Below are 15508 nucleotides of genomic sequence, written 5' to 3'. Positions count from 1 at the left end.
CACAAATTGTACATATAATACTACATAAACATACTACATAAACTATATAAACAATGCATAAAAATTTTGACTTGAGATTTTTTTGAAAACTCGACGGTTTGAAAATTTAAGCATCTCGTTTAAAAGAATCGTAAAGAAACTTTCTAAATACATTTTTAAGAAAAAAAAATAGAACTTTTAATCTGTCTTTTAGTTTCGTCTAAAGTAGAAAACAAATATGTGGAATCAATGTTTTATCACATTCAAGAATTCGCATTACCATTATTGAGTGGACAGTCCGCTCAATAAATAGACTCCACGTGGAATCTTATTAATATTTCTAATCGATTTTCCTCATACCATATTTTTCATTCCGCGTGGATTTTTCACGGAAATTTAAAGAAATTTTTATGTATTATATTCCACCTATATATAATACATTTATTACATTTCTTATGAAACACAAAATATCTTAGAGTCTAATTTTTGGAATTTATTTTCAAGGAATCTTTTCGTTTAAACATGGACAAAAAATCTCATAATGTGCACCTTTCATACGGTTTATATTTTAATAGCATAATAACAATAGTGTAATGTTCTATTTTATATGGATTTTTATTTTGAGAAATACAGCTCCGATATGTCCATCTATCGACGGGCGTAAGTACTAATACAGCATAGATTGCACAAGATAAAAATCAATGTAAATTTATTCACATAAATTCCATATTGCTATTTCCCATTTTTACCTTCGTTATATTTTATGAGTAATTTTATGAATCGCAGAAAGAGGAGAAGATAATAATATAGATACCTAGCTATTTATATTTTATTCAATAACTTTGTTAATAACCAATATCTTATACTAAAACTAAATGATTATATTCAAAACGTTGTTTAATAATTTCTAGACTCCAAATTATAAAATATTTATTATTTAGAACGTGATTTATAAAAATATAAAAATACACTGAATAATGTGTTAGTTATTTAGTTATAAAAAAGAAACAAAAAAATGTAATTAATTTACCTGCATACAAGAATTATTATTCTTCACTTTTATTTAATAATTCAAAATTCTTCGCGTTTATTTATCTATACTGCATTTATTTTAGATTGGTGCATTAAAGCCAAAGTTTTTTCAGCGATTTAAGTTAAAAAAAATTTTTTTTTTAATATAATATTGGTAAACTATTTTTCTAATAAACAAAAATGTTTGTAACAGGCATTCCATTACTTACGAATCTTCATTTTATTGAAGAGGACTCAATCACGAGTTGAAATGTTTGTTTTCTTTGAAGAAAATATATACAAATAATTACATATCCGATGTCGGCTCACAAAAGCATCTTTTCGCCCTTCTACTCAATGTAATTTGTTTTATAAGAACTTCCATACATCTACAATGTTAATTTAATTTACTCATATAAGTATTTTATTGTTTAAATAAGTTATAATAAGATTTAAAAACAAAAATTTAAGTTTGCTATCTGATAGTTTATATTTGATAGGTAGATAGATTTAAATAAAATTATATAAGAATTCTATCAGGTTTCTATAATTTCTTATCGGATTTTTTAAGCAAGAAATAGATAAATAAATTGTCAATAAATATCCAGCATTAAACTGAGTATTTACGCAAGCAAATAAAAATAAACAAATATATAAGTCAAATGTATCTCTATTTCTCTCTCATGTGTAATAAATTTCATCATAGCTTTTGCAAAGATACATTTTATCACGTTTTTATACTTAAAGACTCAGATACTCACGTAAGTCTCATTAATAATGTCGTTAGAAAAAATTCTATAATGACAATTCTAATTAGTCATTACATGCGATGCTCTGAACACATATTAAGGCTTCTGTTTCCTCACAGCCACCGTGTCAAATTATGACGTCAAAGACATAAATTCTTTCCTCACAATATACATCGAAATAAATTTTTTATAGTACATTATTCAAAAGTTTTCAGCACACCTTACGTATTTGCTAACAATTCTATTTTATATGTATGAAATACATAATTATGCTATAGTAACATCTTTTACTTTTGGTCATGAAAGTGTTCAATAACTTCGTACAATAAATTGCTGAAAAAATAATTATAAACAAAAGTTACATAAGTGTGTTTAAATTTCTCAAATAGACAATATCGTGTAAATCGGTTGAAAGAAAAATCGATGCCATTTTTAATAACACATTTTATGACTACAATTTACGTATTCTATACTCACAGCCTTAACCAAAGACTTCTGTTTAATCCAATGTTCAATTTCTGCAAAAATATTGTTTATATACTTTGGTACATTTTCTTATTATTAGTTGCCTGAGACATATTGGAATATTTGTCTGTTTGCCATCCTTTATTATCTCTCTTATATATCATAAAATATTGAAGCTTCTATATTTCCTACAGAGAGAGCACACACAATACTAATATTAATTATAACATTAAAGCATATAATAGAGCGATTGCAAGTAATTTATCTCCACTCTTTCTATTTTTTCTGACTTTTGCGGCGTAAATTTCTGTGCGTCATAAATATCGTAATTACTCCACGTCATTTTCAAATACATTGAAATTTCCTTGTTTATATTCTTTATTGTAAATTTTAATTTGCATCTTTTATTTCCAACAAAATTGTAACAAAAAAATAAATTTTTATCAAATTAATGAATTAAAAATAAAGGTTTTAGTATATTTTATCTTTATTCAATTTACTAAACATTTAAAAATAAATAATAAATAATTAAAAAATTATTTTATTTTGATGTCAATATTAAAAAAAATATGTGTTATTTATTTTTCCTCTGTTTTTTTATATTTTCTTAAGTATTTAATTACAAATTTGTTTAATTGTACAAAATATTTCATATGTTATTACAGCATTCAAATTGCAGCTAACAAACAAAATAGAGAGTTTTTTTCATCAATTTACATGACCAAACATGCGCGGTGGCATAAAAATATTATTTAATTTTTATTTTTTATATTAAAAAAAGGATTTATATTATTTTCTTCTATAGTTTTGTATTTTAATGGTTACAAACAAAAAATTAAATTATTTGTTTAAGATATTTTTTTCACTTTTCTTTTTCCGAAATGAAAACAAAGATATAATTATATTTTATTAAAAGAAAGCTTTGATTTTTAAAATGCGGTATAAATTGTATTTTACAAGCGAAACGAAGAGTTCATGGCATATTTGATACTTTTATAGAATTAACTGTGATGGGAAGAGTAGAGAGAGATGATAACGACGATTAGATACAATTACGTTAGTAACTGCCGCACGCTTATTAGATGACTGCTGGTTAGTCATAGGATTTCCAAGTTGATAACATGCGATTATATTCGAACATGTTGCGATTTCAACGCTATTACTTATCATTTTTTTGATTATTTGCCTACTGAAAGAAAATTATTTGGTTTAACCAAATGTTCAATTATGCATATATTATTTAATCGAATGTTTATTTATCTGCACAAAAATGTCGTTATTAGTACTTCGAGATTGATTAATACCCATATTTCGTAATATATAAATACGACAGTTCAATAGCTGCATTAATCAACAATAATAAAAAGCAAGAGTCACGTTTAGATCACGAGAGTAGCATTAATTCTAAGAAGCTTTTATTTTATCATCTTAATTTATCCTTTAGTTGGTAAGCCCCGACTAAGTTTTAAGTGCAGACGCCTGTGTGATGTCATGCCTGAATTATTTAATTTCTCAGTACAATGCACACAGAAGACAGACAGCCGTGTATGTTCCAGGAATGATTCTTTCATCGTGGAGTTTTATCAGCTATTATGATGTCACTGAATACCAAAGAAGAAAGAAAGAAAAGATTTGAAAATTAGTGGACTACATATTTACTAGCATTATTTAATGACGATAATGGTATCATATATCAATACTTTTCGAACTATATTCTATCAAACGTTTGGAAATTTTTCTTTAGCAAAATATTTTTGAAATCTATTCCACCAAGATTTTTAAAGCAAACAAAGTGTTTCCTATTATTAGACATGGATTAGAAATAACCTCTTGATAGATACATTTCAAAAACGCAAGCAAATACAAAATTATTACTTTTTTTTCTTTTTTTTATTATTATTCTTATTCTATTGATGTTTCCAAATAAATTTTAACAAAGTTAAAGTTAACTTGAGATCTAACTGAGATTTAGTATAAAATAAATGTAGAAAAAGAAAAAGGTACATTTATAATTGAAGAAAGAAAATATTCCACGAATGTAATTATGGGATATATTACTTAATTAAATAAATTTTTTTGTTATGATTATATATGGAAATTATGTAGTTTTACATTAAAAATATTGCTGCAGGTGAGTCTCTGTTATAACTCGCAGTTGTGTCGTGCTTTTCAAGTTTAATTCAAGCGGTGTAAGCGTAACTGGAAGCCTGTAGACGTGATCAGTGCGAAGTTCTTAATTATGGCTGTCATATATACGTGTTTGTTTCTTCACTTTGCGGTCACTCTTGGTTTGCTTGCGCACTTACATTTTCTGTTGTATGTACTATATTCGTTCTTTTATTAATCTTTAAGCTTTATTTCGCATTATTTTGCATTCGTAATTAAATAGTACTTTGTAATACATAGAGCTTCTTTATTTTAATTCTTAGACTTAGACAGACTTACTATGGTCAAAATTCAATACATCTATAATACTGTAAAGATCGTTATTATCCACATAAGTTTACCATCAACGCACATACAAGTTTATTTAAAGTTTAACACGCCGCAACAAAGTATATATCTGCAGCATAATATCGTGCCGACTGACAAGAGATGAAGGCGTCACGGTGATAAACGTGTACGTGCTTCATTCTGTTCTTCAGTATGCTAGTGTCGATCGTAGGCGACGGATGTACATTGTCGCGCGCGTGTTCTTCTGAACTCTGCGAGTGCTCCGGAAATATTAATAACGAACTACGAAGATCAAAATACATTAGAAGAAAGAGAGAAAGAGAGACGAATAAAAAATGTCACTTCCGAAATAAATTATCTTTATTAATCTTGTGAAGAATAAATTATAGTAATGTCTTACGTCAATAATCGAAATTTATAAAAAAAAGAGTGAAGTTTATAGAATGCATATACGAAATGTTTACACAAAAGCGTTAATCGCTAGGCCAAAGTGTAATTTAAATTGATAAAATAATATGTTAAATTATAATATAATTTTTATAAAATTTTAGTTGTGTTTGAAAGTTAAATTGTGAAGCAAGGTTTACCCAAGTCAGAGGATGAAGTATGTTTTTTTTTTCAAAATATAAACAAAATGACGATAATAAACGCGTGTTTTTATGAAATTTTAAAGGTTTTAGAAGTTATGTTAAATTATATTAAATGTATTTTGAAAACTGTGTAATTAATGAACAATTAGTGCGCTTATGCCACAGAGTTTACAAAAGACAAACAAGACAAATTTTTAAGTAAATTTGAGGGAACTTTAAGTAAAAAATTATTAAGAAGGATAAATTCAAAATTTTCTTAACCAACATTGATTATAAAATAAATGTCTGTTGTTCTCACATTACGCTTATTCACTGAAACTCATGTAAGTGTAAATCAAATAATAGAAAACAATCTGATAAAATTAGATTTTGTCTTAAATAGAAATAAAAAATAGATTAGAGATCAGATTTGATTATCAATTTTTAATCCCAAATATATCAAGTTAGTCAAACATATGTTTCATTGAAATTTGGGATTCTCTTTGAAGATTGAGATCTCAGAGCTTCTTTCTGGACTGAATCAAGGTTTCCTTTTGACCCTTCTATTTTAATTTTAAAATAAAACAATCTGCTCGTTGTGGCCACTCTTGCCGCGGGACAAGACTGCGGAAAAATGATGGGGCTCGGAGACAAAAAGAGCGAGAGAGAAAGAGTGAGGATAGTGGAGATCCTCTTGTAGGTCTCTGCCTTTAGGGGGGAAAAAAACTCGCCGGACAGGTTTCAAAGCGGAACAGAGGACCGGTGTGGGATATTTAACGTCTCCGTACATTGTAAATCTTTAAAAATGTACAATTAGGCGAACCGGGTCTATTCCGCGAATGCGGAAAGCTTCTCACGGCTTTCTTTCAGCGCTCGATTCTTTTCTCACGGGTGTATCGATTATTTAGACAGACTCTTGCTCTTTCTTGTGTTACGTCACATCGTAAGCAAAAACAGTCACTTGTACAAAACGAAAGATATAAAGCGTATCTCCGTGCTATTGTCTCCTATTAGTGTCCAATTGACTGAAATATGATTAGCATCCTCTGCGATGATTAAAGTGTTTATCTATATAAATACGCCGTAACATATTAATAAAAAGATCTTGAGCTTTGCCAATTGATCACAATAAAATTGTGATTATTAAAATACTATTGAAATATTGTTTAGTTAAAATAGATATACATTTTCTGTTTCTTTTTCTCTCTTTCTCTTTTTTTTCCTGTCTCTGTCTTTGAAACTGTAAACGTAATACTTTTTAAGGAACATGTGTACTGATGACATAAAAGTTAGATAAGTTCAGATAAGTGTGAAAAAAGCTAGTACTTCTAACTTTAAAATCGTGACTACTGAGAGAAAGACATTTAATATTTGTAGTTATAATTGTATGTTAAAATAATTAGGAGGTCCATTTTTATAGTTATTACTATATGTTAGTAATTATAATATATGTTATATTAACAAATAAATAATTGAATTACACAAATTTAATTATAATTGGCACCAAAAAGTATTCTTTTTATAAAGATCTTATAAAGATCTTTATAAAATTACAACTTTCTAGTTTAATATAAATAATAATTTTTAGAACTAACTTTTAATTTAACCTAATTTAATTTTAATGTCACCTTATATTTGAGTTACTTTTTTCACTCATGTAACTTTTAATGTAACTACATTAATTTTATGAATAGTAACCATAAAAATAGAGCTTCTAATCATTATTTTAACATTTAAAGCAAGGAGTACATAACAAACTGTATTGGTTACATTGTTTATGAAAAGACAATTGTTTCGCGTCGTGTAATATCCATTACTAAAGACTTTCCAGAAACAACACAACAGTCATGTGCTCTTGCTCTTATAGTCACAAATACCCCAAACTTTTTACTTGCTCTTCTATGAATAAACAAATGATACACATAGATGTAATTTTTAGATTACCTGTCTTTAGTAAAAGAAAACGATTTGCTCAAGAGTGAAAATGTTGATAAATTAGAGAGTAAAAAATTCGTAGGGATAGAAATGGCTCTTGCGGGAGGATTTCCTAACGTATCGCGAGATCGATGCGAGATGAATTGTACTCTTCCCATGTCGTTTAGTCAAATCACGGACATGCATACGAATGTATAAATCGTACATTTACATCGAACTTACACACGGACGAAGCGCGCAGTGATTCCGCCGAGAACAGTTCGATTTCTGCGATGACGTCTATGCTATCCGGTGAGGAGAGCAGCGCGACGAGAATGAAGCAAAAGCTGATGAGAAGCGCACCTGCGAAGGAGGACACTAGGTCTTTCCTGAACTTCTCGCGAGAGAACCTGAGCATCTCGCACTCCGACCTTGAGCAAGGATTCAACCGATCCCGGTTCGCGAGACCGAGCAGGAACACGATCCTCAGCGTGGCCGCCCTTATGACCATCATTATCTGCCTCAGCCTTCAGAGCTGGAAGCTGCTGTCGAACACGCGCGAAATCGAGCAGCTGAGAAGAGATGTCTATATCCTGAAGCATCGGTTTCTGGAGCCGGATCTCATAGACGAGCTCAAGGCCTTCGAGGAACAGGTGGGTTTATCCACCCAGATGGAACACAAAATCATCATAAATAGAAATTATTTTTAAAAGAATCATTATAATCTTAATTGGTACACTTTTGACAATAATTCTATAATGTATCCTTGATATGGTAATAGCTTTAAAATTATTTTTTAATCTTTTAGCGGCTGAGCTGAACGCCAGAGTTGTAGGGCAACGCGATCGAACGGAACTCAATGATAATTTATAGTAATGCGATCTCAGTTTTGCTATTTCACGCTATGCAATTTATCGTATATGTTAATATAAAATAATAACTGACTAAATAATGCTTTTATTTATGTTTATGTAAAATTAAATGTCGGTTAATCCATTTTACTAATGATCGAAGTAATAAACGGAATACCATAAATACAAGAGGGAAAAGTAATAAAAACATAAAGATGGATTCTATGTCTGATAGAGAGAAAAGGGAAGTGATAAGAAAGGAGACCTTTTATATTTTGTTTTTATTATTACGTTTTTATTATTATGTATAAACATAACAACGAGGAAAAATGAAAGAGAACTACTATAATGGCGTGCAGTAATTAATCTTTATAATATTTTAATCTTATTACTTTCAAGTGACTTTTGATTTAAAAAATCATTTTAGAGTCGTTGCCATATAAACAATTCATCATAAAATTATTATTAAAAATGTATCGAGTGAGAATATAATGATTTTTTTTTAATGACTTCTATTTAATGTCACGATTATATTATGATGTTATGTTCTACCTGGACAATAAGTAAAGTGACAATAAGTAAACTGACATTGGCAGTCTTAATCACTAAATCTATTTTCTCTTGCATTATTTGAGAAAAAAAAAGAGTAAATTGCTGTCTTTTTTATTCTATTTATAATTTGAGATTTTTTGGTAAAAATGCACCTCATATGCATAAAGGAAGAAGCAATAAATACGAGATGTTGAACTCTCTATATTATATGAATCCATGTAAGTCACGTGTGATTTTACTCTTTTCAATCTTTACCGCCATCCATCTTCCGCGATAACTTTGCCTTTTTCTTAAATTAAAAAAAATAAACAGATAAAAATAAACAGAATAAAGAATGCCTCGAAGACATCCTTAGGACGTCCTATGGACGTTCCATGGATATCTCTGGAAGATCTGTGTTATATGGCTGTCAAAATTTTCTCTTCTTAAAGGTTTGTTTCTGTCACTCTTCAGCTATAAAGAAAGTTTGTAGTTGATATTGTTTCATTCAATAACAAAGCAACAACATTTTTATCTTTACTGGAATTTCCCTGTTACACAGAACACCGTTGATGCCACTTTTAAACGCAGCAATTACTGGAATCGTCATCCAAAAGGAAATTATATCGTAATTGCTTATTTCCGATGTATTTCCTCGGATCGGGCATTCGTCACTAATCAACAATACCGATTTAACTTTATGATCGTATAATTGCATAATTCGATGGAAAATTTTGTTATCTGTAGACCAGACCGCGTAATTCTATATCGCGAAACATTTTATATGCGAATGCATCCCATTGCAGCTGTACGCCGAAGAGTCTACCGAGGATAATGATTCAAGCGAAACGGACATTGATAACGCCGATTATGACTCTAATTACGACGATGATGGTTCCGCATCGCACGATTATTCCGGCGACTATCGTAGTCCCTTGATTTACGGCTCCAGATCGTCCGATTTTCGCGACGTCACGTCCACGTCGATACCGATACCCACGTCCCAGGATCCTGGCGTTAATGAGGACATGGTCGAGCTGCTGGCAGCCTTGCGCAAGGTCGAAGCGAAACACGAGCAGGATTTCGAGAAGAACGTACAAGAGAATCGCAAGTAAGTCGCTGGTAATTCATACTTATTAGTATTTTAATAAAACGATTTGAGAAAGTGAAGAAAAACGCTTTGCATTTGCAGCTTTGCAATTTTTCTATGAATTCACAATTTCTGCAAGTCTAATAATAATACGTCGACGGCGATGCTTGTTATTCGCAATCAACGTCTGATTTCCTAGATAGTGCGGAAAGTTCAGAAAAAATTTAGGCTAGCGTGCCTGATGAATACGTTTAATATTTGAAGAAATGAATAAATATTGAGTATGTAATACAAGTTTTTTTTTATTTGTAGAAAACAAATAAATACTTTTTTTATTTGATTTAAATAATCACATTTACAAATATGATTACAAATATTTTCGATTTTGCATTTACTTCTACTCTACCCACTGTTAGGACACTCACACGGAAATCAAATACGACGTAGGAAAGATTCCTCTCTGGGTCATTGTAACAATTCGACTTGTAAGCAAGCGTAATCGTTTAACTGCTGATGCAGTACGTAAAATATTTTGCTTTTGAGCTTGGTTAAAGTTTGTGAAATATGATTATATATACGAAGGAGAAAATAAATTTAATGTTTTTACCGGATAACTAAACAACATATTAAAAAATTTCTTATTAGACCTTTTTAGTTTAGACCTATTAGACTTTTTCAATGCGAAAATTATGAATGAATAAATTCATTGTCCAATTACGCATTCTACGCATTCATCAAATACTACTAATTTAAGCTTGTGTCATCAATTCAGAATTCATTTTTAGATGCAGAAAGAACTCTTTTCTAAAAAAGAATTTTTTTTGCATCTCAACACTCTGAATTGATAACATAAGTCTGACTTCTTTTTGTAATTCTTTTTGACTCTCTGGAAGGATGTAATCTTATTTAATTATATTGAACAATGTTTTATTATATATGTCAAAGTGAAAATTAGAACTAGAACTCTTTATAATTTTTTAGGTTGTATATATATATATATATATATATATATATATATACTTAAAAATTTTTTTTAAATTAAAAATAAATTTTTAATAATTTTACAACTTTTTTTAAAAATATTTTGCAGATTTTTTGTACGAATTAAAACACTTTTTAGAAGTATTGAGAAAGTCCTAGAATTCATTATACATATATGTAAAATCTAATATATTCTAAAATTTTTTAAAGTATTGACTGTCTGCTTTGAATTGCGTTTATTATGTAGAAATATCGAACGAGAGCATCTTAAAGGAGGACACATAGAGGAATTGAATCACGAAGAAAAAACGAATGACGCCAACAGCACCAAATCCGATATCATTGCCAGAACGGCTACAATTTCGGAACACATCGAAGAGAGTATCAAATCGAAGCGATCCGTAAACGATGGTTTGCTTGACGACTCTATGAGAGATACAATAAACGACAAACGACACAATACTAGGAGGATTGTTGTGTCTAGAGCACGTTCTTATATAAACGGCGAGAGCGACGTGAATAATAATTCTGGGTTAGATCCAACACCGTAAGTATTAATATTAATATAATATTATATTAGAAATTACAAATGCGTCGGGAAATCATGCTCCTATAGTAAAAAGTAGGTACAACCATTAATAACCACCCTGTATACAGGGTGATCCATAATGGTTGGGACAACTATTTACCATAAGAGATGACTTACCGACTGCACTCCATGTAATTTATATGAAGTGAAGTCAGTAAGTCATCTTTCATGGTAAAGAGTTGTTCCAACCTTATGGATCACTCTATTTTGGACAAAACTTAGTTTACCTTTCAGTTTCCTTTCAGTTTGATATACTTTGACTATTTGTTTTCTAGTATCTTTATTAGTAAAGTAATTAAGTTGGTTCTGCAAAATACTGCAAAATAGTCGGCGGTAATAACTTTAACATTGGTTGCGAATTTTTTCTCTTATTGCTTCATGTTCAAGAATAAAAAGGCTGCAGGAGGTTAGATTAGATGAATATGAGGATCCTTGAGTGGGAAAACAATTGATAGTGTAAATCATGCAGTGAAATCGTACTATTTAGAATGCATTTTTGATCCATTATCAGCAATTGTGCGGTCAGCTTTCTCATTCTAAATATTCATATAATATTTTGAATACACATTCGGAAGATATACTTGCGACGACCTTCCTGATCTTTAGTCTCCGATCACTCAATACGATTTGGCACTTCGGCTACTTCAGTCGTTACACTTTTTGAACGACTGGAACGCTCATTATCAAACTGTACAGTTTAAACTTGGTAACTCAAACTTAAACTGCTGAAAACGAAAAAGCAGAGTCACCGTAAACCAACTCGGTTTTAATTTTCTTTGAATTTTTTCTTTTTAGGTTTAAGTATTTAATTACAGAACGATATTTGATTTTTTCCATGGCTGAAAATTATACTAGCACGCGTACTATTATACAACTGATTGTCAAAATAAAACTAAGCGTAGCATTATGATTGAAAATTTGGGAGCAGCCATTAAAAAGTTGCAGTTTTTACGCCTTGCAACAATTTCCGATCAGTAACGTTACCATGTTCAGGCTCAAAATTTATCAAACAATCGTTATAAAGAGCGAGACGTGACACGAGAGAAATACATTTGATATTTTAGATTTATTTATTATATTTTTTTATCCCGTGTTAAATCGACTATCTTCTGAGACAGACATCCCCCGAAGAAGTATCACGCCCATGCACTGGAGACGGTTTCTTCTCGTCATGACCGATTAAGCGAGGAGATCACGCAGCCTGAGAGATATGAGAACGAAAGCACAGAAATTACAAGCGATAGAAGGATCAGTTGGCGAAACCGCGACGGAAACAGAACTGAGATTCGTCGACCCATTCAGGTGGGTAGTAGTTGCTAAGGGGTGTACATTGCACCGCGCAGATAAAATTCCAAGCAGAATAACAAGACATTATGGCATAGAAATTTATACAGCACCGTTTGTTGTGAAAAGATGTTTAAATAAGTTTCAACCTTTCTCAGTTTTATGTGCAATAATTCTAAAAGAATTCTGCAAAGTTTCATGAGAAATGTTGCAATAGAGAAATGTTTCTAAAATATATGGCGTACGGTAAATTTGAAAATATAACTAGAAATAAAACAAAAAATCATATTATAACATCAAAATGAGTCCAAAATGATAATTAAAACTTTTCGATCAATCACAATTTATTTTAATGTCATTTTGACATTACCGTGACTTGTTGTTCTTCTTGGGATCCATCCTAGCAAACACCAAGTTACATGTAAGACAAATGTTGGTTGTAATTTCCTATTCAATAATGTAACGGTTATGCAACAAATATGTTACATAACAGTTACATTATTAAATGGAAAATTACAACTAACATTTGTATCACATGTAACTTAGTGTTTGCTGGGACGTATCAAATTTCTCACGGTAGTCAAGTGAACAACATGTAGCGATGTGATTGAATTAGAATCACGAAGTGGCTGCAAGGGAATTTCGCCGGAGATTGACTCGAAGGCATTTGCGTGCACCACGGCAGGTTTACGCGATCCACTACGGGGCTGACAGCACCCTCTTCACAACGCAGGACGAGCACACTGGTAACGGCAGAGCGCGACACTACAACGGTGTCTTCAAAGCGTGGCAACCAAGCGAGTGGGTCACCAATCTCGGCATGAACAGGCATTTTACGCTTGCCGGCGACGGCAAACTCACCGTGCATGAGCCAGGATTGTACTTGGTTTACGCACAGATCCATTATCTGGACGAGCACGACGAAAACGGCTTCCACATGCTGGTGAACGGAAGGCCTATACTACAGTGCATGGTAAAGAATGAAAAATGAAGTCCAAGACAGTACATATGTAAAAGAAGTCTTTAAAACATCTTTTTGACACGATTTTAGACATTTACGTTAACATCTTTAACTTTTTATGGCTGATGAGACGTATACGCAATACAATCTTTCAAAAATTCCGATTCTCTAAAAGAATAAAGATAACGACATTTCCTCTTTCATTTTAAAGATGAAGAATAAGATTCTAAAAAAGAAATACCCTTATAAGTTTCACTCTTTGATCTGTATACCTCATTAAATAATCATAAAATGAGGTAAAAGTGAAAAATTGTGTATATCTAGTCATTGATACATCAGTTACATTAGATCTATATTGTTGTTCTTTGTACTTATTCATAGAAAGTTTTTTGTCAAAGTAAGATACTTAGAAATGTGTAGAATGTTATAGTTTGACGTAATAGTTTCACAGAGAATTTCATAGAAATTCATACATAAATTACGTAAAAAAATCAAGGGGGTAACCACTTAGAAAATAAATGTATACTGGACTGTGGACTTTAAGACTTTATTAGACTTTACTAAACTTCATCGGACTTTATCCGACTTCAAAGAAGCGGATTTCTAACGGTTTGTACGCTATAATACAAGAATGGTTACCCCCTATATGACGCACTACAAAAATACAAAAATTTACAAAAGTTTAGAAAAATGTTTCAATTCTAGCACTTTCATGTAGATTTTTGTAATATTTTTTAAATTCGAGTAAATTTTTTAAATTTTATATTATTTCTTCCAGCGAGCACAAAATAATAAATACAATTTTCAGGTGTACAGTCCAGGCAGAGAACACAAAAGTCGCTCATGTTTCTCTGCCCAAGTGACCTTCCTTCAGACAGGTGATCACCTAGTCTTGAAAGATATTGGATCAGCAAGATACACTCTCTTCCAGCACGATAAAAGTTTCTTTGGCTTAGTGAAAGTTGGTGAACCGAGACAGCAGCAGAGACATCCATCGACACATCAGTAATTTTAAACGTTAGAATTACGTATCAGCGCTAAAAAAAAAGTGATATTCGATTAGTCATAGACTTCCCCAATTTTTAAAAGTTAGTTGTAATTCACATAATTTGTACCTATGTGATATAATACATTTTTATCTCTCGCAAGTCATACTATTTCATAATAATTTTGTTTCCGTAGATTTTGCATGATTTTTACCGTAGGATTTTTTTATACTTTACTGTTATGTATAATCATTTTAATTTTTAGTATGCATTATTTTCGTTTACACAGAGAATTAATGATATAAATATTTTATTCATTTTTAATATATTACATACGCGTAGACAGATACTATATGTATAAAATATTTATATATAAGAAAACAATGAAAAATATATTCTTTTATATGTACAAAATAAAGACGAAGGTTTTGTAAATTATACCAATCAACTCCAAAACATTTTTATAACTTTCTTATTAAAACATTATTATAAGATTATAACAGTAGATACATAAAAATTTTAAATGTGAAAATTTTATAAAATTTACAATAGTAATCCAATTTTGTATAATATATTTTATTATCAACATTATTACAATATGAAAATATAATGATAAGATTTGTAATAGTAAAACTTTTTTAATAACAACATGTTTTATTATAAGTTATCTTTTTAATGCAATATAACTTTGAGCGAGGACTTCCAATTGGAATCAAGTCTCCCGGTGTATCCATTAAATCAACGATGAAATTCGGTTTCATAAGTTTGATTGGATAAACTGTCGAACGAGAATCTTCTAAGAGAGATACTTTTTCTCCGTTACATTCATTCTGATATATAAGAGAATTCGACTTGTCTAACAGTTCCGTCGTAATTCTTTTTTCATAATATTTATTGTGTCCATTCAAATAAGCGTTAAATGATTCCTCATTCGAGTCTTTCATCTACAAAACACGTATTGGATCATAATAATGTAATCAATAAAAGAACACAAGTAATACATGTATTACTTGAGGTATAGCTATTTCTATCCACGAGACACCGTATTCTCCGCGTACAAGAGCTGCTGGAAGACATATTCTATCGGCTATCGC

At 30.6% G+C, this 15508-nt stretch overlaps 1 protein-coding gene and 1 long non-coding RNA gene across 10 annotated transcripts; one reads left to right on the top strand and one right to left on the bottom strand.

The window, feature by feature from the left end:
- Positions 1-100: 100 nt before the first annotated feature.
- Positions 101-2475, bottom strand: LOC120359429. Its single transcript, XR_005576201.1, has 3 exons — positions 2217-2475; positions 1752-2072; positions 101-1379 (listed from the first exon to the last, which is right to left on the bottom strand). It is a non-coding gene; the product is annotated as an uncharacterized LOC120359429 (long non-coding RNA).
- Positions 2476-4839: 2364 nt separating this feature from the next.
- Positions 4840-14580, top strand: LOC105199158. Of its 9 annotated transcripts, none has more exons than XM_039456570.1 (7): positions 4840-5150; positions 7330-7794; positions 9330-9634; positions 10842-11141; positions 12302-12485; positions 13084-13440; positions 14237-14580. In XM_039456570.1, exons 2-7 carry the CDS (start codon positions 7435-7437, stop codon positions 14435-14437), a joined length of 1707 nt encoding a protein of 568 aa, XP_039312504.1. In that variant the 5' UTR covers positions 4840-5150; positions 7330-7434; the 3' UTR covers positions 14438-14580. The 9 variants fall into 9 exon arrangements, with proteins under 9 accessions (XP_039312504.1, XP_039312502.1, XP_011164423.2 ...); XM_039456568.1 differs by having other exon boundaries at positions 7245-7794; XM_011166121.3 differs by having other exon boundaries at positions 4840-5262.
- Positions 14581-15508: the final 928 nt, after the last annotated feature.

This window comes from Solenopsis invicta, chromosome 13, assembly GCF_016802725.1.
Source record: "Solenopsis invicta isolate M01_SB chromosome 13, UNIL_Sinv_3.0, whole genome shotgun sequence".
In the NCBI taxonomy this organism is placed as follows: Eukaryota; Metazoa; Arthropoda; class Insecta; order Hymenoptera; family Formicidae; genus Solenopsis; species Solenopsis invicta.
Note: the sequence above shows the minus strand (reverse complement) of the source record. Positions and strands in the feature narration are given on the sequence as shown.

What these genes read in the sequence shown, in the direction of transcription:
- LOC105199158 (XM_011166117.3), top strand. Translation starts at nt 5,530, where the DNA reads ATGTCTGTTGTTCTCACATTACGCTTATTCACTGAAACTCAT. An exon ending in TCAAGGCCTTCGAGGAACAG is followed by an intron (nt 7,795 to 9,329) that starts GTGGGTTTATCC and finishes ATCCCATTGCAG; the next exon opens with CTGTACGCCGAAGAGTCTAC. An exon ending in AGATTCGTCGACCCATTCAG is followed by an intron (nt 12,486 to 13,083) that starts GTGGGTAGTAGT and finishes TGATTGAATTAG; the next exon opens with AATCACGAAGTGGCTGCAAG.